This window comes from Linepithema humile, chromosome 4, assembly GCF_040581485.1.
Source record: "Linepithema humile isolate Giens D197 chromosome 4, Lhum_UNIL_v1.0, whole genome shotgun sequence".
Taxonomy (NCBI): Eukaryota; Metazoa; Arthropoda; class Insecta; order Hymenoptera; family Formicidae; genus Linepithema; species Linepithema humile.
In genome coordinates this window covers 2,861,973-2,887,982 of record NC_090131.1, presented here as the reverse complement: position 1 = coordinate 2,887,982, position 26,010 = coordinate 2,861,973, and the positions used below count along the sequence as shown (strand labels likewise).

Sequence of the window (26,010 nt, the reverse complement as noted above, 5' to 3'; positions counted from 1 at the left end):
TTTTATATGTTAACTATACACGCGCCTTTTATTAAAAATGTCAATTTAGACTGTACTTGTGTGTAGAATCGCTACTTTCTTTTTATATATACATTTAATGTACGAAAAACAATCCATTTAGAATTAATTTAAAATTCAATTTAGATTTGTAACTAAACTGTTTAATGATTTATTAATTTTTGTGCTCATTTTTCTGCTTATTATCTTACTTGACTCTTATTATTAGTAATTCATCTAACTTTATAAAAGTATAAAATACATTTACCAAGTCATCATACAAAGTGATATTAACGATTGCATTTTTTGCTCTTCCTTTTCCTTTTTCTCACAGATCTAACTTTGGTATTCAGCTCCGCTACATCTCTTTCTCTCGACGCACGTTGGCGACCTTGAAAGAAGTGAACCCATCATAAAACCCGTTGAATTTCGAGGGGGAATCACGGGGGTAGACATTTGCAAGCCAACGACCAGGATGAAACTCGAGCTATCGTCATCGCGAGTGAAACTCAAGCTGGCAACGATAAGATTATCATAGATGCTGTAATGCTACTGTCATCGAAAACAAGTATCCTAACGAGTTCTTTGCCATTCCACGTTATAATACAATGTGGCTGTCTATAATCACTGTCTATAATCAGATAAAGCCGTAAGAGATGAGCAGCAATTTGCATTACTGTAAAATGAAAATGGTTTGCGATTGTGGCATCATTCCGTAATGAGCTGGCTAGGAAGAAAGATCTTGAATGTTCAAATACTGCTTGTTATTCGATATTGCCACAGATAGTATTCTAAATATTCTAAGAAGTTATTCGCGCCACTCATAATATAATACTCGCAATATAAAATTTGATAAGAAGAAACGCACTTAAACGATTAACTACTAAAGTGATTATAATGTTGCATTATTATCTCTTGTAATAGTCATACAATTATGTAATAAACTTCTTAGAACAATAACTTAATCATTTTCTATTCTGCATCTATTATTTCTTGAAAAACGAGAGAAAATAATTGTGTCCCTCGAGTCTTTTTATATATGCTCTTAATCTTCCCGCGAGTGCTTTGCCGCGCATACGCACAAACTGTTCACGCCCTTTGCGTCGCAGAACAGATGGCGAACTGGTTCCCTACTCCATGATGCGGAACGTAGTGGTGTGTGGTTTTGGCGGGAAATACTCATCCTCGTCCAGTATGTCTGTTATGCGTCGTAGTGAAGCGTTGTCGGTTAGTTCGTGTTGTTGTACGCGTTTTTCAAAAAGTTTGAGTGTTTTATGAAGAATATAACGAAGAAAACAAAAGGAAATATACAATTGTGCATCGCAGATAACCTAAAAAAACCTGCCGACGTTGTACGAATGCCCACGTTGCCTTAATCAATAAAAGGCAATAAAGTAGCTTCAGTTATCATTAAAAATATAATTGCTATAGGTACTATCGTATTCATTATACGCGGATATTTTGTGTCTGATGTATAATATAAAAGCCGAAAGTACAATGTTTATTAAGTATGAAATGTGATTCATTATGTGAAAGTGAGATTGTTTAATTAGTTGTATTTCCTCAGAATTGGCTACTAATTTTATCAATGCTGCTTTATAACAACGTATAAAATTGAAATAAGTCGGCTTAGGTGCCTAGTTTACACTAAGAACAATGTATTGTTTCAGAAGGAAGTTGCTACATTTACAAAAAATGAGCTCGCTACGAAAACTCTACAACAACCCATTTACAATCTGCATAGAGGGAAACATTGGAAGTGGTAAAACAACGTTTTTGAACCACTTCAAAAATTTTAACAATGCTACAGTTTTGCAAGAGCCAGTGGATTTGTGGCGAAACGTAGCAGGAGTAAATTTGTTGGTAAGTTTCTCAGTGCCAACATGTTACAGACACATTATTGATAAAAATATTATAGTGAATCTACAACAAAATCTGAAAGCATTGGAGAAATATTCATGTACATCTATTCATATTCTAAATGAAAGTTAATGTTGTTTGCTTTTAGGATCTTTTATACAAAGACCCAATAAATTACGCCTTTTTATTTCAATCGTATGCTCAATTAACTAGATTGAAATTACATACTATGAGTACACCATCACCGTATAAAGTAATGGAACGATCCATATTTAGTTCAAGATGTTTCTTAGAAAATATGAAGCGTACAAATATGATACGGAATGTAGAAGTGGAAATTTTAGAAAAATGGTATGATTGGTGCTTGGAAAACACTAATGTAAGAACAGACTTAATAGGTATGTATAAATTAAGCAGAGAAAATATTTTGTATAAAATGTAGCTTGCTTCTGATTGAATTGTGCATTTTTAGTCTATCTAAGAACAACACCAGAAGTGGTGTATCAAAGAATGCAGACACGTGGGCGCAAAGAAGAGGACTCTGTATCATTAGATTACTTGAGGCAAATTCACGAAATTCACGACGACTGGCTGTGTAGAAAAACTTGGTTTTCTTTACCAGCGCCAGTTATGATTATAGATGGTGACAAAAGTCTTGAAGAAATGGTGCCACAATTTGAAAAATGCAAAGATCGGATACTTAACGGGGAAAATGATGACACATCAAATACCAGAATAGCTCTAAATGTTAATGCATAGTGTAAGTCAATATTCGCAATGTAATATGACGTGACTGTTGTACTTATTTAAAAATAGATTAATTATAGATTTTTGATAAGATTATTATAATATAAATAATATTCTGCATGTTATTAATGTTCATTATCTTAAAATTTATATTAATTCTAGGTTTAGTATATGGATAGTATCCGTTATGATTTACCTTCAGAAACTGAAATGACATTGTGTTCCGGAAAAGTGGGCTGATTGTCGTTAATGTCGATTACTCGCACGCTCAGTGCAGCGGTGCCAGTTAATTGCGGATTTCCTTGGTCAGTCGCAATTATGGTCAGTCTGTACTTTTCACGAATTTCACGATCCAAGACTATATTGGTCCGTACAATTCCACTGTATGGTGGGCTTATGGTAAAGGCATTATCTGGGTTGCCGTCCACAATATGGTATAAAATTCTGCTGTTTAATCCTTGATCGGCATCACTTGCTGAAAGCTGCAAAAGCGAATATTTTATAATATATATAGAATCTAACGTATATATCTTTTATATTAATATTTATTTTTATAAATGCTTTTATTAAACAAAAAATAAAGTATCCATATTTAGATTGTATATCTTAATTCTTTTAGAAACCTTCCTTTATTTTAGAAAAATATTTCTTTGTCGTTGTATGAACGTATGCGTCGAATAGAAAAATAATGATTTTATAAAACTAAAAGTTCTCACCTGGACGACGAAATCTCCTTTGACATTGCCCTCTAATACAGTTGCAGAGTATTGCGTTTGAGTGAAGATCGGTGGGTTGTCGTTAACATCAGACACCCTGACGATCACTTTGACATATGCTTCTAGGGCGTCCGAACCTGCTGCTGTTCTCGCGAGTACATTGAGAATGTGCCTCGAGCTTTCCCTGGGCTCCTCCTTCGGCTGATCTTCCAGAGATCTGGCCCACGAGGTGGTGCGACCCGCGTCATCCGACAATTCGTCGCCAGACTTCACTGTCAGATCGTTCCAAAGCTCAGCATCTAACTTGGTAGGATTGTTGACACGCAGTAGACCGGTGCCTTCGTCAATTGCGAACGTATCAAAGTCGTTTCCCGACGCGATGGAGTAGGAGACGTGCTGCCTTCTGCCGTCAGTGCGCACCGCGGTGATCTGGACGATCTCCGTGCCAGCTGCCGAGTTTTCCGGAACAACGACGTTGTACGTGTCGTTCTGAAACTTGAGGGCGAGCGCTAGGTCTGCATGATCACCGACTTGCAGTTCGATCAGACCCTTGGCGCTTTTCGGCGGGTTTCCCTTATCCCTAGCCAGCACCTCCAGGTAGTAAGTTTTGCCGTTGTCTTGCGACAGCGACAGGCTCGCCGTCACCTCGCCGGTACTGGGATTAATCCGAAACTTCGGCTTCTCCTGCTCGTGTAGGAACGAGTACACGACCTCTCCGTTGGGACCGTCGTCGGCGTCATTTGCCGACACCCGAAGAATGTTCTGACCTGGCTGCGTGCCGATGGATACGCGCGTCCGAAAGGGATATTCCTCGAAGACAGGCGCATTATCGTTCACGTCGCTGATGTTGATCTCGACTGGTATCGAAGTGCTCATCGCGTGGTCCTTGCCGCTATCCGTCGCCACTATGAGGAAGGTGTAACTGCTTTCGCGTTCGCGGTCCAGTGAACTGTATCGAAGAAACGGAAATCAGAATCATTATAAAATGATTGGTTATCGATTATAAGGTAGCCGAGTAAAATTAAAGAAATTAATTTAATAAAAAATATATAATTTACGTTGATATAATTTACGTTGTCTAATAATATGTTGCGAGAATATGTTAATGTATTTAATGTACTTAATATCTAGGAAGCGCACGTATGATTCATTTTAATGCACATATTTATGGCCGCATCTCACTGCCAATATTATTTATACATTCACATGAATTACGCACACACATGATTAAAGACTTTTCAAATACATTTTTCTCAGTTTAAAGATGATGACAATAAATGTGTGAACGTCGTAACATCCCTGATGGAAATATTTTTCTGAAAATTTAACGAAATTTTGCTGAAATGTATTTGAAAATTTTTCTCAGTTGACCCCATTAATTAATTTCATAAATATTTCAGCAATATTTCATTAAAAAGTAACAATTTTCAGTTTAATTCAGTAAATTTTATAATGATAATTATTTCAAAACTCTTGTATTACTTTTGAGCAATATATTTTAACTTTCCTTATATTTCATAGTATTACATTAAATTTTCATACTGAAAATTATGATTTATTTTGAAATATATTCAGTAATTTTTCAAAAACTTTCATTTTACTTTTCATTGATTTTATAGTACTTTCAGCAAAATATTTCCATCAGGGATGTCAGTAAAAAAAACATCGGTAATTAATGTTAGATTAGTATCGCAGTTATTATTCATTGATGATAGTTATAATGATTATTTTTCAGTTAATTAATACTTGGAGAAAATTCTAATATCGTTCAGCATTAGAAGTTATTAATGAGAACTGTGGTATTTCATAAAATCGTATCGCGAAACAATGTTATTACAAAGTTACGTAAGCAGCAAGCGAGAGAAGTTCCCATCGCAGCAGCGCGCCTCCGCAATGCAGCATAATGCTCGCAATAATTCTTAATAAGCATGGGATAATGATCGGACGCCGGTAGTGCACGGGTTCGATACGCTTATTTACGATTGCGCGAAGCTAACTCGAGTGCTCCGCAGTTATCTTCCGCCGTATCTGCTCTACCTGCTGACTGCAATTTCAAGTATGCAATTTTGCAAATCTCCATCATATCCAAACGGAACAATAGATTGCAAGGAACGTCTTATTTGAAAATACATTTTTCAAGAAATAAAAAAGAAATTTAATCACACGTGTAACGCTACTTGAACGCGGTGAACAGGTAAAACATATACGGATCTGTGTAAAAGAAATGTCTCGCATTAGATGAGCAATTCGTACTTCAATTATCCGCACGAGATCGGCGCGAGACCCGTTGACACGTCTCCGGCATCGCTTTGGCGTCCTCGCCATCAGTTCGCGCTATTTATCGAGTCGTTCTAACGAGAACTGGTCCTCATTTGACCCGAGCGCTGTAATCTACCGGGTGGTCCAGGAGCAAAAGAGGGAAAAATGTTTCGTGTACCGCCTTGCCGCGGAGTGCGATCGGCTTCCAAAGGTAACAAGAGCGACCGTTGCAGCAAGAGCAACAGCGACAAGGCGACACGAAAGCTGGATCTGGCGGCTACCGATCGGAGGAAGAAGATACCAAAAAACAGAAGGAGACGAAAAGAGAAAGGGAGATGAAAAGAGACGGCCGAATCCGCGGCGAAAGGGCTGAAAGGAGACGAGTGCGGTGGGGAGGGACACGCACGGCGAAGGAGTGTGCCCGAGCAAGATCTGGTTTTGCATATCAGGCATTTTGCCGGCTGAAATAATGCATTGAAATGCCACATGGTGTCTCGCTGAAATGACACACGGTTGTCGCAGCGCAAAAGTATGCGCTCCTCTGCGCTCCTTCTCACGGACTACCGACATTCACCGTCTTGTCGTCCGGGGGCCTCTCTCCGTGTTTCCAGCCATCCTCCCCGCATTCGTACGTTGTAAGACGATGCGTCGCGTCTCGTGGTAGATGGAAGCAGAAGTGACAAAAGGCGGAAGCGCGTAAACGGCCGCGGTCAAGCGAAATCATACCGCAAACACAAACCGAGATTGGCATCGGGGACTAATTGCGACGCGGATTACAGCGCGAATCGTGAGCCACCGGGACGGATGCCGAGCGAGTTTACGGCGACCCCGTTAGGATAATACGACAGGCAAATTATATATTGCCGGCACGGAGATGATTTATCTAACTCGTTCACCCGTGTCGTTTTTCGAGAGGGAGGAGACGATGGACGTCCGCGCGACGACGACGACGACAGGCGACTATAATCGCCGCCGTGGAAAACTATCGCGTATCGACTATTCGCACCCGTAAAAGTTTATACGTTTTTGTGCAGAAGGGCTCGATTCCGCAAAGTTCGCGCGCACGCTCCCGCAATTAGCGTCCGAGATTTTCCCCCGCATGCCATCGGCGCACCGCGTCGAACGGTTAACGATCGGCGGATACGCACGCTCCGTCGGGATCAAGGTTCGCGGCAGCCCGCAGCGAAATCGTCCATTAATTAACGAATCACGACCTTGCTGTTCGGCGGGATAGACGGAAGCCACGGAAAGCCTTCGCTTTAACGACGTCCCAAGATATCGGTTTATTGCGCGCGTAATCATAAGAGACGCATAAGTCGAGAGGGACAAACAGACGCAGCGAGGTGCCGAGAGAGCGAACGAGGCGGCGATGGTCGGGCGGGACAGAGATGAGGAAAAAGGAAGGAAGAGTATTCCGAGTTGTGCCGACGGGTTATGCATACGGAATCGTTTAATCGGCCATAGTGCGTCGTTGGCGAAGCGCATCGACTGATTTTATAATTTTACGACGTTCCTAGACTGCGTCCGTGCTGCTTCTTCCACCTTTGCTGCCTCTAGCGCCGGAGCTTTTTTCACCGACTCGTTGTTCTCTCTCTCTCTCTCTCTCGCGTTTCTGCTTTACGACGTTATACTACCGACGTAATATCCCTTTGGGTGATCCTAATCGGATGTGCAATAAAGGTCGCGGTAATTAACGCCAGGATGAAATTAGTCGGCTGGTAGCCGAGATCGCGAAGCGAGAGCGGTTGAAAGAGAAGATACTTGGAGAAAGAAAGAGGACAAGCAGAAGAGGTCAGAAGGGAAGGAAACGCTGAGAGTGACAGAAGATTGAAGCGTAGAAAAGAAGAGAAGTTGGGCGTGCGTGTAAAAGTGACGGGACGTGTGCACTCACCCGGCGGTGGTAACGACGCCGGTCAGGTTGTCGACCCTGAAGAGCCAGCTCGTCTCCTTGGCGATGGCGTACGTGATCTTCCCGTTCACACCCTGGTCCGGATCTGTGGCCTTTATACTCATGACGCTTGAGTCCGGCGCGATGTCCTCCGAAATGGTCGTCACATACTTGCCGGGACGATTCGTCGATGCGAATTGAAAGCCGTTCCGCGACTCGGTGTATTTATTGTAAACAAAAGTCGGAGCGTTGTCGTTGATATCCAGAACGATGACGGTGAGATTGCAGCGCGCCTCTCGGCTCGATCTGCCGTTGTCCTTGGCCGAGATCGTCAGCACGTACTTGGGTATCGTTTCGCGATCGAGATTCGACATCGACAATACACCGGTCATTCGGTCGAGCGCAAACTTGGCGCCGATGTTGCCTTCTGGAATGAAAAATCGCAAAAATTGAGTTTATATTACATCTCTGCACTTGTGGCGTGGAAATGCGCGATATCTCACCTGCGATGCTGTAACTGATCTCGCCGTTCTTCCCTTCGTCGAGATCGGACGCGGCTACTGTGTGGATCGCGTAGTCTTCCTGATTTTCCGGCACAGTGAGAGTGTAGCAGGAACCTGGCCGAAATTCCGGACTGTTGTCGTTTTCGTCCACTACGATCACCTCCAGAATTGTGATATCCAGAAGCTTATTGGACCTCGCGACGATGGAAACGGAGTAACGTGCGACTTCCTCGCGGTCCAAAGAAGCTTGAAGAACGACTAGACCACTAGGCATTATGGCGAACTTGTTCGAAGCCGTGTTGCTTGCGATGTTGAAGGTAACGTTGCCTGTGTAAAATAAAATTAAGAGTTCATCATTCATTTTTCCCTCGAAAATCATCAGTCGTTCCACGTCTTTGCGAATTAAAAGGTTCGTAATAAGGTGTTGTCGGAAAATCAAAGGACCATCACGCATTTGTAATATAACGATCCGATGACTCCAATGCCGCGCTTACGGCGCAGCGAAAAACGGTGGAAACGTGAAGGCATTCGATTCTCGAATTCCAACGCTTTAGCCCATGCTCTCCGAATTTTTAGCGGGCTTAGAACAAAGCGGCGGTTTACAATATACTCGAGTGTGTGTCGCGCCGACCTTTCGTCGTGTTTCTCCCGGAATAGTTTCACGGCGACATCACATACATGCATACCCATGCGAGCGCGCACCGCGTGTATGACGGCGTCGGTGTTGGTGGAAGCCGGCGATTTGCCTATGCGTACCGCGGCAGGCCGGCGGCACGATGATATACGCGGCCATTGTTTTACCTCGTCCTATCTAATACCCCTCTCTGCACCCGCTCCCACACTTCGCACAATCTCCCTGTGTACTACAGAGCCACTGGTCCTGCGGGATGCGTTAGGATCCTTTCGGCTCACCTGCGGAGCGCGCTAATGCGTTCATCCGCGAACATCGCGATAGATAAGCGCGAAATCAGAAATACGCCATATTGTCGGCGGCCAGTTTATCGCACAAAAACCGCGGCGGCTTAACTGTTCGTCAAGCGCAAACCGGCTAGATAAGATCGCCGCCGTGTCGTGAGTGAACATGTGGATCTAGCGAGAAGAAATCATATGCAGAACTTCGCATCATTGTACATAAATTCTGTTTATCAGATGCGAGCGCAACATAGTTGACGCTTTTCGCTTATTAATGATTCCTTCGTATAACTAAAAACACTCTCATCAGGTGTTTTATAGACGAATGTAAGAAAAATCATCACGTCGGATCGGTATTTCCGGAACGAGCGACTTTCAAGTTCGCACGATTCGCGATATTTATCGACTCGTCGTGAGACACGTCGAGTCGTTTCTCTCATTGTCAGATTCTTCCCCGCGAGATTGCTAATGTGTGCCGTAAAAGAACGTTCGCAAAACTCCCGTGACGATAATTAGGCGGCATTGCGAGAAGCCTCGCATTCGCTCGCACATCTCGCAAAAGATGATTCAACCTCAGTCGTAAATAACGCGAACGCGCTCGTTCCAACAACCCGTTAAAACATTTTCCAAGCGAGAGAAGGACGTTTCTCGTACGTATATTCCTTAAACAGACGAATCCGTAATGTCGGATTTTTCTCGGCCGGCGGAGAACTCGACTCGCTTTTAAAAGCGAGGGAAAACGCAAGAAGAGAGACGAACGATGCCCGCCGCAGCGGGGTATTCCTCGCGTTGAGAACTTTACACATAGCTGGAACACGCGTTGCCAACGTCTCCAAGGGAGTCCGGGCTGCGCGAGTCATTTCGCTGAATTTACTTTAATGCTCGGTGCCGGCCGGATTCAAGGCAATTATTCGAGGTATTTTCGTAGCAGGGCTTTCCTATTAAGCGCGGCGAGAGCGCGTCCGCTCCAGCCCAGCTGCGATTATGTTCGTCCTCGCTCGCGCGTGATTTGCGTACGCTGTGTAGGTGGTGCGTGCAGGGCAGTTATCTTCGACGCGTACTATCTGCACCGAGGACAAAGAACGAGGGGAGAAACCGTGGTCTTCAGAACGGAATGAAACGTTCGAAGAAAAACGAGAGATAGCAGATTGTAATTTCAACCACGCCGCTAAATTGACAGCACCGCCAGAGATTTTATGCGCGCACCACCGAAACAATAAGGACGCGTCCGGAGTAAAGGAGCCTCCGTTTTTGGTTCCACCGCGAGTCTTCAAGATCAATGAGTTTCAACTATGTTGCTCGTTTTGTATCATACGCTGCAAACACGCGTTCACTTTATTTTTACAATCGCGAAAACTTCTCAATATTTTGTTCACTCGTGAGCGGCAATGAAATTAGAAAGTTTTTTTTTCTTACCTTGATCGGCAATTGCCGGTGCTGCGACATTTATCACTGGCGTGCCGGCAGGAAGATTCTCAGAGATCGTGACAGCAGGATTGGACAACAGCAGTCGAGGAGGTCCGATCGTCTGCGCAGGCACCGGAATCAGATTCAGTTTCAGCACTGCCTTGCGCGGCGGCGATCCGTGATCATTAGCAGTGATTTCGAGATCCGTGGGCTTCGTGATATGCTTCATGAGACTCACGATTCCCGACTCGTAGCCTACGGTAAAGCGCGCTTCCTCGTTGCCGGCAGTTATCACATAGGACACTCGACCGTTATCACCCGAATCCTTGTCCACGGCAACGACTCTTACCAGGCTGGCGCCTAAAAAGACATTTAAAAAATTGTGAGTAATCGTTTTATTACATAAATATACAATACTCTGATTTGGGAAATATAATATTTACCAGGCAGAAGATTCGACGCGACGGCTATCTTGGTAGATTCCGGCGCGACAAAAACAGGATCGTTGTCATTCTGATCGAGGACGATGATTCTCGCGGTGACTGTGGAAGCCAACTGCTCTCCCGGCGGTGCGCGATCCGATGCTTTAAGAATCAAAGTATACTCCGCCCTTTCCTCTCGATCCAGTTGCTTAGCCAGCGTCAAAGCGCCCGTCAAGAAGTCCACAGCAAAATAGCCCTTTGATGGCAATTCGGCGACGAGATCGTATCTAAGTTCGCCATTCAAGCCACTGTCCAGATCGCTAGCCGTAAGATTGTAAATCGTCGAACCAATGGCTGCTCTTTCGGACACTCGAACGATTATCGGATCCTGCGGCCAGTTCGGCGCATTGTCATTGGCGTCTTCTATGATGATCTTCACCGAAACAGCAATACTTTGAGGATTCCCGATCGAAGTCGTATCCAACGCACGGATCTCCAGGTGATATTCGCTCACGTTCTCGCGATCGAGGGAATGGGCGACCACCAGCTGGCCCGAGCTGCGATCGACGTCAAAAGCTGGAAACTCGCTGATCGGCGTTAGCGAGTTCAAGGTGAAGGCCATGCGACCCGCAGGACCCGCCCCCGACACTGATCCTATAGCATGTCCGATACTTGCATCCTCGCGTACCTAGAAACATGTTAAACGTATATTGTTTAATTTTCATTAGCAGTTTTTTTATTTTTTGTAACATTAAATTTCCTTCAAGATAATTTAATTGAAATAAATTGTGTAAACATTATTTAATAATTACTAAAACATAATTTAGTCTCAAAAAGAAAATACACAACTGATTAAAATAAAATTTTAAATTTATGTTTTATTATCTGCAAATATTAGCAATAAGAGAAATTAATTAATTTTATTTATATAATTAAATTTATGTAAGAACTTAAAACATTTTCTTATAATAGTCAATTTTTCAATATCAGTTGATTAACATTCAAGACCATTTCTTGTTTAAAATATAAGATTTCAATATATCCTATCTTAAAAAAGACATGGAAGATTTTCATTATTGCCTTTTTTTCGCGATACTAATTAAAAATACGCATTTTTCATGATATAGCCATATCAATTTCTCTGATATAACCATAATTTGAAAGTAATTTTATTTAATACACATAGATAATTATTTGTGCATTTCTTACAAAACTATATATTCGTGTAAAGGATACGTAACGTCTATTTCGCTGAGATGTTATTACTATACAAACTCGGCATGAGATGTTACCGCGTGTTTTGATAATTATTAGCTAGATTTGACCGACGTATCAATATTTACATTAAAGTGGAAAATAATTATGCGTCTTCTTTCGTTCTCTATTATACTTTTCGACAGAAAGGTTCTTATATCAGTTCTTGTTATTTTATCGTATTCAGTTATACGCGTTCAGTCACTTCAAACGGACATAATGTCTGCATCATTAAATATTTTATATAAAAAACACGTGTGGAAATATTATGTAAAACTATCGGATTTAGAAGCACAGTGCAAGTTTTGCGAAAATAAATACTTTTATACAAAAGATGGAAACTTCAAAAGACATATAGCAATATGTCATATAAAAATTTGGAAATACGAAGAAAAGAAAACAGTAATAAAAGGTCCATGGATGTATTTCAAATATTTAAACAAATCATATTCACAATGCGTTATCTGTGATGCAAATGTTCTATCTACATTCGAATCTGTAGAAAATCACTTGAGTTCACATTCTGAAAAACAACGGGAGAATCATACATTTCGCAATTGGCCATGGAAATATTGTACAAAAAGAGATGATTTTGCAATAGAGTGTAATATTTGTCACCAAAACTTTGCTCTTACAATTTCCGATAAGATAAATCGTCACATAAAACTGAAACATTCGAACAAATTGGAAAATACGCAAGAAACACACGACACAGTTGGTTCATCAGAATGCGTTTCATCACTTCGAACGGACACAACGTCTAAGTCACTAACTATTGTAACTAAAAAGAATTTATGGAAATATTACGTAAAATTGTCGGATTGTGAAGCACAGTGCATGTTTTGTGAAAACATATATAATTATTTAGACTTTGGAAATTTCCGTGACCATACAGCAAAATGTCATAGAAAAATTTTGATATACGAACAAGAGAGAAAACTAATAAAATTGCCATGGATGTATTTCAAGTATTTAAACAAATCACATTTACAGTGTATTATTTGTGACGCAAATGTTCTGTCTACATCCGAATCTGTGGAAAATCATTTGAGTTCACATTCGGAAAAACAACGAAAGAATCATGTCCTTAGCAGTTGGTCATATAAATATTGGATAAGAAGAGATGATTTTGTGGTGGAGTGTAATATTTGTAATAAGAATGTAAATCTTTTTGTTTATTCTAGTCTCAATACTCACATAAAACTGAAACATTTGAACAAATTGAAAAATACGCAAGAAACACACGACACAGTTGGTTCATCAGAATGCGTTTCATCACTTCGAACGGACACAACGTCTGAGTCACTAACTATTGTAACTAAAAAGAATTTATGGAAATATTACATAAAACTGTCGGATTGTAAAGCGCAGTGCATGTTTTGTGAAAACAAATATAATTATTTAGACTTGAAAAGTTTCCGTCAACATACAGCAGGATGTCATAGAAAAATTTTGATATACGAACAAGAGAGAAAACTAATAAAATTGCCATGGATGTATTTCAAGTATTTAAACAAATCACATTCACAGTGTATTATTTGTGATGCAAATGTTCTGTCTACATCCGAATCTGTAGAAAATCACTTGAGTTCACATTCTGAAAAACAACGAAAGAATCATGTCCTTAGTCCTTGGTTATATAAATATTGGATAAAAAAAGATGATTTTGTGGTGGAGTGTAATATTTGTAATAAGAATATATCTCTTTGTGCTAACAGTTATCTGAATGTTCACATAAAACTGAAACATTCGGACAAATTGGAAAATACACAAGAAACACACGACACAGTTGGTTCATCAGAATGCGTTTCATCACTTCAAACGGACACAACGTCTAAGTCACTAACTCTTGTAACTAAAAAGCATCTGTGGAAATATTATGTAAAACTGTCGAATTTTAAAGCGCAGTGCATGTTTTGCGAAAAAAAATACGAGTATATAAAGATTGATACTTTCCGAATGCATTTTATAAGACATCATAGAAAAATTTGGAAATACGAAGAAGAGAAAAAACTAATAAAATTACCATGGATGTATTTCAAGTATTCAAACAAATTATATTCACAATGTATTATCTGTAATGCAAATGTTCGATCTACATCTGAATCTGTAAGATCTCACTTGAGTTCGCATTCTGAAAAACAACGAAAGAATCATATCCTTCGCAATTGGGCATGGAAATATTGTACAAAAAGAGATGATTTTGTAATAGAGTGTAATATTTGTCACAAGAATTTCTCTCTTACTATTTCCTACCAGCTGAATATTCATATAAAAATAAAACATTCGGACAAATTGAAAAATACAAATTGAAACACTTGACACAGTTCGTCAGAACGCGTTTCATCACTTCAAACGGACTGTCTATACCACTGAAAGATTGTTATGTAACAAAATGTCCACCTTAGGTTTTATATATAAAAAAATGCATGTAGAAATTTTTAGTCTTGAACAAAAATATCAAAGTTTACGTGGATCATTAAGGTATATTCTAAATATTTCAACTCATTAAAATTGTGATGAAAACATTTTATCTGAAAGTTTAGAAAATCACTCGCATTCTAAGAAACAATTACATTTCAGAGTTGACTATGGAAATACTGTACCAAAAGTGATGGTTTTGAAGTAGAATGTAATATTTGTCACTGATACATATTTGTTGCTATTAGAACTCATTTAAATGACTATATTAAGAATGAATATCATTTGGCAAGCTAACTAAATTGAATAAGAAAATTCCGTAAGTTTTATTGATATTATTGTTAATATTATTATGAATAATTAATTTTACATTATATTAATTATTATGTATAATTATTGTTTATATAGATTTATCCAGAAGTTGACAATGGGAATGATGGTAACGGCGTCCAAGTAGCATCACAACCAGCAATAATGGCAGTCTTAATTTTAACGATTTTAATTTACTAAAGATATACACAAGTAAAGTGGCATATATAGTTCTGATAATTCTTCAGTATAATTAATTGTTTTATGTTTATAAAATTATAAATATGATTATAAATCTACGTTTTACAGAAAACAAAGTTACATTTTTTAATTTCTTAATTATAATTATAAATTTTATAATGTACTATGTTTTAAATTTATAAACAATATTTTTAATTTTATTTACTGAAACGATTTAATGAAATAATCATTGACTTCTCTGTAAAGAGAAAAATAACGACAATTTATACCATAATTTAATTTCAAATATTTAATTTTTACATAATTTTTTATATATTTTTACGCATGTTTAAAATCTTTTTATATATTTTCGTTATTTTTTGTACTTTATATAATATAAATTTCTTATTATAACTTCTGTAAAAGTTTCCGAATATAATACATTAATTGTCGGTAAAATATATCAGTTTAAATTTTAAAATTGCGTTTTTTCGAGAAATGTTGATGTAATACACGATGCAATCATCATAAATAAATCATCATATAAATCAAATAAATTCATCATAAGAGAGTGTCATTTTATTATATAAAGGTAGAATATTGTTGTTCTTATATAAATTATTAATTATTCCCAACGTAATTTAATTTTGATTATTATTTTAAATATTTTTAGACGTTTAAAGATGTTATTATTAATTACATAACTGTTTTATTAAAAATTTGCTTTAAAAATTAATAAAAACTTCAATGCTTGTAATAATTATTTTTAACATATAAATTATTTTAGCAAAAAAATCTGTGACGTAATTTTGTAATTTAGTGGTCTGTTACATTTAAAAAAGAAACCAAACGACGTAGGTTCTTTTGTTTAAACATTAATTTTTACATATGATTTTGATATTAAGTAATGTACATTTTATTCATTTTTATGATATACCATAACATTTGTTAGATAAGAACTATAGAATGTATATTTTCCTAATTGTGATGTATTGAAATTTTACATTTTAAATAAAGAATTGGTTTAGAATTCTAAAATACAAGATTTTAATACATTGCAGTGATAGGCCTACCAAATGACATAATATAAGATTCTAAAGCATAAAAATGAATAAAATATACATTTTGAGATTAATGTTGAGTTTAATGTGACTATTATATCGAAAACCGCTCGTGATAAAGTTTCGATGTCCCGTAAAATTTTCAATAGAACTCGACCGTAAATTGTATATTGTGTAAATTGCAAGCTACTCGCAGGAAACGCACATAAACGCGGGGAAAATGTCGCCTGAATATCAGCGCGGTCATAAATGCTCTAATAAATAATTGCGAAAGAGACAGTCGTAGACTCTAAACCGATAACGTACAGGAAAGTTAGCAATGAATCGCTGAGTAAATGAATTCTACCGGATGGCGAGGTCAATAGTACTCACGTTAAAGGTAAGACTGCTGCTGGTGAAGGTCGGCCGGTTATCCGCGAGTGCCAGGACTTCGACTCGCAACGCGCGAACGCTGTGTCGCGGCGGATGACCGGCATCGGTCGCTTTTACGGACACCCGGTATACGTTGCGCTCTTCGTGATCGAGCACGATCTTGGTCCTAATCATGCCGGTGATCGGATCGATGGTGAAGACGTTGTAGCCATCCGAATCACGATCTAAAATGAAAAAGAATCAGTGCATTTTGAGATTGGAAATTTTGTCGACCAGGTAAATAGACGAAGTTACATCTTAGATCTTGATGTGAAGAAAAAAATTGTTTCGCATGCCGTTGACTCCGTGTAGAATTGTATGTGCGAAATAAACATCGCGATATAGCACGGAGTGAAATACTTGACACGGAGAGAACATCGACGCAATCCTCAATAATATAACAGTACTCTCGCGAGCAAAGCAATGTTAAGATTTAATCTCACGATCGGCATTTTTTCCGTCTGGTCATCTCTACACGTGATTGGGAAAATCCAGACTGAGAACTGAAAATGGTTCTGCCGCGGAATGGACCGTGCGCGCCATAGGCGGTGCATTTCTAGCAGGCTACACGCGGCAAAAACGGCCCGCGACCGCTTTTAAGACCGTGCATAATTGTTTCTGTAATTGCCGCTGGGTTATTAAAGCCCCCTCAAAAAGTCTTACGGGCGGCGGGAGCGAGCGGTAAAAAACCAAGTCCGCCGTCTAATCTCCGACACGTAAGTACTTTCTCGCTATTTCTCTATTATTCCCGACTCTTAACGCTGCCGGCGCGCTCGTAACGAAGCCGCGCAATTATTGGTCGCGCGCGTACACACACAACTAATTATAATTTAGATATTTTCTTACTCGCGAGAGATAATCGTATATATATCCGAGGCAAAGGCACGGTTTCCCTTAATTATGGCGGGCAGCGTTTCAATCGATTAGTCACACGCAGCAACTAATCGAAAACGGAATAGCTGTCTCTCTACCGAATCGAGACATATCTGAAAGAAATTAAACTAACGTTACGCCGACGTTCAACTTAACGATGCATTCTTACCCTTCAAGATGCTGTAAGTCACCGAAGCGTTTTCACCGAGGTCCGTGTCTAATGCACGCACCCTGGCAATTTCCGTTCCCGGTGGCTGCTCTTCCCTCACGCTGACTATATTCCCTTGCGGATCGACGATCTCGGGCGAGTTGTCGTTCACGTCCAGCACCGTGACTTTCAGCGGCACCCTGGCGGCCCTCGACGGCGTTCCTTGATCCCGCGCCTCCAGCACCAGCTCGTGGACGGCTTTCGTTTCACGATCGAGCGGCTCGCGCGTGGTGATCTCGCCTGTGCGTAATCGGACAATGAGACAGAGAAATAATTAATTTTCATTGCGTCTCCCGTGAGCGACGCGAGCGTCGGCTCCGCTGTCGGTAGATAACGAATTATTAACGATCCATTAGCAATTCACCGCAGCGCTCGGTCGCGTAGCAGCGTCTATTAGCAGACGCCGGGGAGTATTTATGACAGCGGGACAAAAAGCGTCGTCCCGATATTGGAGAGGATACTTAAATCTATCCACTGATGGATCTTATGCGAACCATTTCTAAAGCTCTCGCGGCCAATCGAGATAAAAGCGCGCGCGCTCTCGTTCGCATGTAAAATTAAACACATTCGACCGGCCAACGTCCCTCGCGCGTCGATCGCGGACGGCTAAACCGAGTTTATCAATTTCCTTCGTCAAGAACAGTTAATTGGATAATCGTTGCTCATACGCGCGCGCAAGAACCGTTCGTGCGCAGTCAACTTTTATTCCCCCGTCGCGTCCGGGAGTTTCGTTTTTCGTTTCCGCTCTCTCCTCCACGCATATAATAATTGTACCAGGAGGATACGTAGTCGCGCGTGTAACGAGCTACGCCGTAATTATGTATCGCAGAGAGTAGTCACGCTCGCGAAGAAGAGGAAGAGGAACGACGAAGGGAATAAGAAAAGAAGAAGAGACGGTGGAAGGCTCGGCGGGGCGAAAGAGAGGAAGGGTGAAGTCACACGCGGGAGACCCCACTTCGACCGATCGGCACATTAATGGATAATTAAGCGAGTGTGCGGCCGAGCCGCTCGGCAACTATTTCCAGAATCTGGGAAAGAATCAAGATAATAATTCGTACGGCTGAGCCGAAACGACGACGACGACTCGTATCGATGTTCGTGCGACATACCAGGCGGCGGAGCCTGGCGTGCCACCACGAATTCTTCTCGGCGTACCTAGTCGAGATCGTTCCGGCGTTCACCAGCCCCGTTCGCCGGCTCCGACGTCGCACTACTTCTCGACACAAGACAAACGATCGATGGGGGACATGCAAACGCGCCGGCCGACGCCGGTGCCGCGGCATCGGCGGATACCATCGCGGAACAATAAGAAGTATATCGTAGGACACGTGCTAATGCGTTTCTCGTGTAAGCCGTGGGACCGCGCGCGCGCGCGCTCCGACCGCTCACCGTCATCCTCGTAAAGGGAGAGGCGGACCTTTTTGTCTTCGCGTGCCTCTTTCAATATTTGGAAATCCATTCGGCCGCGATCCGACATACGATGTCTAGGTAAAGGCGGAGCCACCGCGCCGCGACAGATAGGAACACGCTGGTCTCTCGAAAATCAAACAGCCGTTCAACGAACGGGGGGGGGGGGGGGAATCAATGAGACTTGGGATCGGTGCGTCTCGAAACCTGCTTGGCGGCTTCGCAACTGCGCACGCGAGTTACCGACTAGCCGCGCGATCTTATCTTTAATTTGATCGTCGATGCAAAACCGCGCACCGAATTATCAACGCAGAGAAAAGCTGTGGGAAATGCCGCTTAGCGTGTCTGTCCCTGTCCGGAAAATATATATCGCTCGATAATATTCTTTTTACAATTCGATCGCGCTATTTTTACACATCATGTACTTAATTATAATATAAATTGAGCGTAATCGTCATCCATCATGATGAGGCATACACCGGATACACGTAGGACGTGTTAAACGATACGAGGTGGAATTATCAGGCGTTTTTTTTTTTTTTTTTGCAGATCGCAGATCGACAAGTCGACGCACCAGAAAAGTAATCACACGTTACTTTGCGCAACGTGTTACCGCATGCCTGAAATAATCATATTCCGTAGACGAGGCACCCGGAGCCACACGTAGATGGCACGTGGCCGCGCTAACAGGTATCCGATCGATAGGTGAGTGGCGCGGGTGATAGGTCACGAAAATTCCTCAAGTCGCAATAATCGGCTGTACCGTACCGCGCATATCGTAACGAATTGAAATGTACGAGACGATGTGAGATTCCGCGCAAAACACGGATCGTCAGAAGAGAAGTGGAATGCGATTCTCTCTCTTTCTCTCTCTCTCTCTCTCTCTCCGACGTTCGTTGGAGAACATCAGAGTAACGTCTTGGTCGAATCGAACGTCAACGTTTTAGCAGCCGTAATCATCCGGGTACATATTAGGAACTGGTTGGATCGCACTGACAATCGAATATTCCCGTACTTTTCATCGCGCCTCATCGCGGACAAGGGCGGTGCCATTCCATAAATCACGGCGGTTCGATCTCTCGACTTTGTAAGCCGACGCGCGAGGCCTCCCCTTAATTGGATGAATGGAGAAAAGAGCGCCATTAAGCGAGCATTACGGCGGCGACCTACGCGGAAGGAGTGTGGAAGAGGCGCTGGGCTCGAGGGTTTTCTCAATGGGAGATCGGTGGTTAGAGCCGATCGAAGGACAATGGCCGAGCGAAATTTCAACTCACTCACGCCGCCGGTCCGTTGACCGGACAATGTGCAGTCGCGCTGTGCAGCGCGGGGATTAATATAGAAGTACTCGTACGACAAGACAGCTGATACTTCCGGCAGCGCGATCGCCCCCACCCGTCGTCGTCGTTATCCCTCATCTTTTTTTCTACCTGCCTCTCCAGCCGCGCAGAGTCGGGATGACTCGGGATGACTCCCACCTCTGCAAACAGGCAGCCCGGCGGATACGAAATGAAGAGAAAGAGAGAGAGAAATCTCAGGCCCAGGCCTCGAACCGAGAGCGTGTACACAAATACTCCCGTGTCGCATGCCAATCAAACCCGCGCATATTGCATACGCGAGGCGCATCGCATGCGTGTGCATTTCGCGGCGTGTGACGAGCCCCGGGCTCCGGTTCCTGATGATTCGTTACACGCCGACCAAGCGAAAGCGCCACTCTTACCGGATTATATTTTAATACCCACGAAGCGTGTACACTGCTGCAACTTAAAATGAGCTCTACGGAGATCCCGAAAGGAACCATCCTCGCTCGTCGTTTTTCTTGTTCCGGCTGATAATTTAGCGAATCGCGATTGAGTAATATCGTAAATTCGAAATTTAGCAGCTGCATTCTCGTGCAAATCTCGTTTATCTGATAATTATATTAAGGTAGTTTAAAGTAAGATGAATATTCACTAAGAATTTCAAAACAGTTTCGGAGAGGCGATGTTTGTGAGTACGAGAAACTCTTCTATCGGTTACGAAATCGTTCAACAATAACGCAACATTAAGGGTCGCCGGGTTGACGCAAGAGCAACGCGTAAATTACACGCGCTGACGGCTGAGAGCCATTTAGAAAATTAATAGTCTCTCTTTTTCCCACTCTCCGCGTCTCTCTTTCTACTTCTCGCGCCTAAATCGATCTTTCGTTGACCTCGCAGCACATTCGTTTCTCCATCATATCGTCTCGAAGGGAACTCGGAGGGACAACTTGAAGAGAACGGAATGCCGACGATTTAGACTCGGAGAATTAATAAGAAACTAGCAAAGGCGTGTTCGATTTTTATTTAACAGGCTAAGAACCAGTCTTAAACGGGAAGTAACTGTGGTTGCGGCATTAGCTGCGAGAACGCGAGTGTTAAAATAGAAGCTTGCGCGAGTCGAGGAGAAAAAAGAAAACACAACGGAGAGATCGGTTAAGCGCTAGGCTGATACACGAAATTAAATATCTAGCGGAAGTGAAATGTAAGTTGAAAAAAAAACGACGCGCGGAGATCGAGATTTCGTTGCGAATGGAATTAGCGACGACCACGGCGAATTTCGCAGGTGATTGCTTCCGTTTCGTGACGACGCATTCCTGCGGCCGCGTATCGCCGCGTCGCAGCACGATAATAACGCAAAGCGAAGAGCCGCAACAAAGAGAAAGATTCCAAACGTACAACCACAATGTTAATCGCCGCGAATCGATCACTGTCACCGTGGCCCGCGAGAAGTACCGAAGGGTCCATCCGCCGAATCAGGATGTTCCTCCTTGTACATCTCTTATTCACGGTTGTCGAGTAGCGCCGGTTCGTGACTCCGGTGTGAATTTAACTTGACTGAGAAAGACCGGTGGCCGGAGCAGAGAATAATGCGATTCTCGCCGGGTTCATTCGACGAAATTTCGGATTGCCTCTTTGCAAGCAACTTGAGTTGCACGGCCCGCAATCGAAACTCGGCGAACTCGAGGAAAAGATTCGCCAATATTTTTCTCCGCGAGTTTTTTCGAGTTGCGTGGGCATTCGCGTTCGGTCCTCGAAACCAGGCCCCGGAGTCTGGCTTTCGCAAACACTCGAGCATCTTTTCGACAAGAAGCTTCGGTGTTTGAAGGGTGCAAAGGGAGAAAGAATGAAAAATAGGGAAACAAGAGAGACAGTTCCTTACCTGTGTCGGGATCCACGGTAAAGCTGCTGTTCGCCTGAACCACCGCAAATCTCAGCAGCGAGTTCTTGCCGAGATCGGAATCGGTGGCGCTCACGGAGCCCACCGAAGTGCCCGAAGGAAGATTCTCGAGCAGCTCGAATCCATAGAAGTCCTTCTCGAATCGCGGATCATTGTCATTGTCGTCCTGGACTGTCACCAATACAGAGGCGCTCGCGGTCGCCGCGGGCGAGCCGTTGTCAGTCGCGAAAACTGTCAGAGCGTATCGATCGAGAGTCTCGCGGTCCAAATTTTGCGCCAGGTAGATCCATCCGGTGTTGCGGCTAATGCGAAAGGCCGTGGAGCCCTGGAGACGATAGCTCAGTCTCGCATTGTTTCCCGTGTCCTGATCGACCGCTGTCACTTGAAAAATCTGCAGGAAACAAAAAGTGTTTAACATGTAAGGTTAAATATATGTTTAATGTTGCTACAAAAAAAAAGGATAATTATTCGATCTTGTGAATATTAAATGCTGTAACGTTTAATTTTATGTTCGCAAAATAAAAGTCGGAATAGCAAACACGGTGGAATGTTTCAAGACGAAGAAAATGATGATGAAAATCGTAACAAGAGCAATCGCGTCACGCGAAGACATCTCTCGCGATCGAAAAGAGAGAAGAAGCAAGGCCGAGGGAAAAAGAAAGGGTGAGAGAGGCGGCGTCGAGACAAGACCAGTCGATCCGGTCGTTCTGTATTAATTAAACGCACCCAAGGACCACGAGCCCTAAACACGTTCGAACCAGTCGACGTATTCCGGCGCGGGAGGACGGTGAATCGCGAAGGTTGAAGAAGAAGAAGAAGAAAAAGCGCGAGATCGGGAGTGTATAAGGTCGTGTTGCGCGCATGAACCCGTGAATGATGGATAGTGGTAAAAGATGAAGGGAGAGAGGAGGAAGGAGAGAGAAACCGCCGCGACCGGGCTGTCTTCGTAAACGAGAAGGACCGGCGGAAGGGGGGGGGGGGGAGGGATGCGAGTTATCATTAGATGAGGGACCTGACGTGAGAGCAGGCAGTAATGTGTTTAACTGCACGTTATTAGTTCACGGTGGGTGAAGGGTTACACTCAACTGCAGCCAGGGTTACTCTCTTGCTCCAGCTTCCTCTCTCCCGCCGCACTCTTGCTGAAATTCCCCGACTCTTCGTCTTCCTCTCTATCTCTCTCTCTCTCTCTCTCTCTCACTTTAACGTACACTAGCGACTGAGATATTGTCCGGATACCACCGACAGCTCACAGATCTGTTTCGCCGATAGATACCACCGATATATATGTGTACACCGAGAGAAAGATGGAACGGAAGATCGAGTGGCGAGAGCAGAAGGACGAGGGGAAGAAGACGCAAGCAAAGGGGAAAAGAGAGAGAGAGAGAGAGAGAGAGAGAGATGCGCGAGAGATGCCGCGACGTCTCCGTTCCATCGTACCTGCGTATACGTTGTATTAAAAATGTGACGTCATTTAACGGGCCTATCTCGCGGCGAGAATCTCACCGCCATTCGTCATCGGTATCCTTGTATTCGGGATTACGTCCGCTCGGTGGCTACCATCGCGAGGAAACATCGGATCTATCAGCCGCTCGCGAATGATGACCCTCTCGCGACGAGTTTCGCGACTAATGATTCTTTTTCTCCGCTCTCGACCTACCGCGAATTGGCTTTCCGCCAATTCACGTGCTCGATCTTCTCTTTATTTTTCGCCGAATAATAACGGATGTGTGCCAGATAATTACAAGGAACGTCCGTCGCCGTCGGCGATTCTCGCGGGCCAAATCTGAGATCCACGAATATCGTTTCGCGTCATTTCTATAGGAATTTTTTTCGATAACGTTAATTGCAGCGGATGTAAATTCTTTTCGTACAAACAATCGAAAATGTGTAGAAAATCAAGTAATAGAAGAATTTGAATTTTTCGAATCCAAAATGAAAACACCATTTTTCATGGAACTGTACGTGGCGTGATGAATCTCCTATCGCGTTCGAGTAAGCGCTGGAGCCTGCTCGCGAAATGATGAACCGTGCGGAGCGCTCCCGCGGGCCTATCGACTGTTACCTATCAATCCTAGACGCTCAGAACTCGCGGCTGCTCGCAATCGGTATCAGCGGCAGCACGCCGCGTCCGGATATCAGATTATCAGACATTCCCTATCCATCTCGCGGCCCGAACTGGTCCGTCGAGTAACCTCGCGGAGGTAGCGTCTCGGCTAATCTCGCGCGGCGCGATGCAACGTCCAGTTAATTCGTTCCTAGCCGGCGCGGGGTTAATTCTCTCTTTGCTCACAAGGTGAACTTGGCGAGTCAACGTCTTCTTCTTCCTCCTTCTCCATCGGCTCTTATCTTCCGCAAGAAGAAGAAGAAGGTACTCGGAAGGGGGAGGGTAACTGGTAGTCGGTGGTACGCTTTATGATGCAAGAGAGAGCAAAGGTTCACGGGCGCGTTTCTTCCTGGTTGTCCCGGATAAAATTACGCATCCGTGAGACGGGACGCGAAACGCACAGGAGCAAAAAGAAGCCGACCGCGGAAAAAGGGAACCATCGGCGCAAAGAGATACCGATGAAGAGCGAAAGAACGGCCGAAGAAAGGTTGTTAACTTCCACCGCCTGTCGCATCCGATCCAGAACTTCTTCCTCTCCCTTCTTCTCTCTAACGCCCGCGTGTATACACGACGAGCCTTTATAACGTGCTTTTACTCCTTTCTTTCTCCTCTTCCCGCTTCCTTTTTCGAAGAACCCTACCGTATCTTCTCGACAAACAAATGCCCGCGTGACGGGCGTGTAATGAAGATTTTTCTCACCTGGGAATCGAGCCCGGCGCCTTCGGGAACCTCCACGTGATACTCGTTCCTCTCGAACGCTGGGGGGTTGTCATTCACGTCCTGCACCTCGACGCTCAGGCTGAGATTAGCCGAGAGCCCGGCGCCGTCCAGGGCCGTTATCAAGAGGCCGTGTCTCGACTGCGTTTCGTAATCCAATCGTCTTACCAAATAGAGCTCGCCCGTACGTGCGTCTATTCCGAACAAGTCGTTGCTATTTTGATTGAGAACGTAGCGTATCGGCAGTGAAGGCGTGGCATCCGGATCGGTGGCGTGCGCCACGTACAGAGGTACGTGGAGAGGGTGCGATTCCGGCACCGAGATGCGGACGCTTGTCGTGCGGAATGACGGCGTGTTGTCGTTCACATCCTCCACAATTACTTCCATCTATAATAATAAGAGAGAGAGAGATATATCGCATCGCTGGATAACGCAAATAAAGACGAACAAAAACAATCGGACAGTATATTTTCTCAACCATATAAATAAAAAAATACTTATAACGATGAATATAAAACGAGTAACGGTAAAGCAATCCGCGTCTGTTCAAATGCGATCCTAATCCGCTAACCAGCACGTTTTGCATTGAGTATTAATATAATAACATCGTAACGAGAACGTGAAAAAATTGCGTCCGACTTTTCGCACGCTCGGGATTATTATATGTGCATTCAGGATAAATACTGAGAACACGGATAAACGCCTATGATTACAGTAAGTTAATACCGAGACGATGATTATCTGGAGGATATGCAATTTACCTGGCAATATCCAACGGAGCCGCCATTACGTGCCTCAACGCTGAGAACGTATTTGTCACGTGATTCCCGATCGAGCGGCTGTCGAATCCTCAGCATCCCCGTGTTGGGATCCAGCGAGAGATCAGCTTCCTCTCTTACCAGATAAAACCTGCTCGGCCGTTCGCCTGGAAATGCAAAATACATAATTTAAATAATGTATACAGATATACACATGCATCAGATATAAATAAAAGGGGAAAACAGTCTTAAATGAGAGAAGAGAAACACATATTGCGTTAATTTATTCATAATAAGTCTCGTCGTCCACTTCGTTCAATGAGGGCTAATTAAAACAGTTGTATCGGGATAATCTCGATAAATTATGACGCGGATATCAAAAAGTAACTCTGTCTCCGGTT

The 26,010-nt window shown here is 43.0% G+C and overlaps 2 protein-coding genes and 1 long non-coding RNA gene across 10 annotated transcripts in view; 2 read left to right on the top strand and 1 right to left on the bottom strand.

Moving 5' to 3' along the window:
- ds (dachsous cadherin-related 1) overlaps positions 1–26,010 on the bottom strand; it is a 293,968-nt gene that overhangs the window by 10,111 nt on the left and 257,847 nt on the right. For both annotated transcript variants that reach the window (XM_067354567.1, XM_012367034.2), the window contains exons 4-14: positions 25,613–25,776; positions 24,834–25,238; positions 22,013–22,421; positions 17,390–17,668; positions 16,309–16,532; positions 10,733–11,399; positions 10,299–10,649; positions 7,971–8,297; positions 7,471–7,894; positions 3,321–4,269; positions 2,801–3,086 (exon numbers count right to left, since the gene is read on the bottom strand). In XM_067354567.1, the coding sequence (XP_067210668.1) occupies positions 2,801–3,086; positions 3,321–4,269; positions 7,471–7,894; positions 7,971–8,297; positions 10,299–10,649; positions 10,733–11,399; positions 16,309–16,532; positions 17,390–17,668; positions 22,013–22,421; positions 24,834–25,238; positions 25,613–25,776 (4,485 nt within the window). The remainder of the gene's footprint in view (positions 1–2,800; positions 3,087–3,320; positions 4,270–7,470; positions 7,895–7,970; positions 8,298–10,298; positions 10,650–10,732; positions 11,400–16,308; positions 16,533–17,389; positions 17,669–22,012; positions 22,422–24,833; positions 25,239–25,612; positions 25,777–26,010) is intronic.
- LOC105672239 (deoxynucleoside kinase-like) lies at positions 1,129–3,206 on the top strand. 7 transcript variants are annotated; one of them, XM_012367040.2, is made up of 5 exons: positions 1,129–1,383; positions 1,671–1,860; positions 2,006–2,255; positions 2,330–2,617; positions 2,767–3,206. In XM_012367040.2, the coding sequence occupies exons 2-4, from the start codon at positions 1,693–1,695 to the stop codon at positions 2,614–2,616; spliced, it is 705 nt and encodes a 234-aa protein (XP_012222463.1). In that variant the 5' UTR covers positions 1,129–1,383; positions 1,671–1,692; the 3' UTR covers position 2,617; positions 2,767–3,206. The 7 variants fall into 7 exon arrangements, with proteins under 7 accessions (XP_012222463.1, XP_012222462.1, XP_012222461.1 ...); XM_012367039.2 differs by having other exon boundaries at positions 1,668–1,860; XM_012367038.2 differs by having other exon boundaries at positions 1,129–1,428.
- LOC136999795 (uncharacterized) lies at positions 10,534–15,096 on the top strand. The gene is made up of 4 exons (XR_010890112.1): positions 10,534–10,671; positions 10,736–14,449; positions 14,549–14,705; positions 14,795–15,096. It is a non-coding gene; the product is annotated as an uncharacterized lncRNA (long non-coding RNA).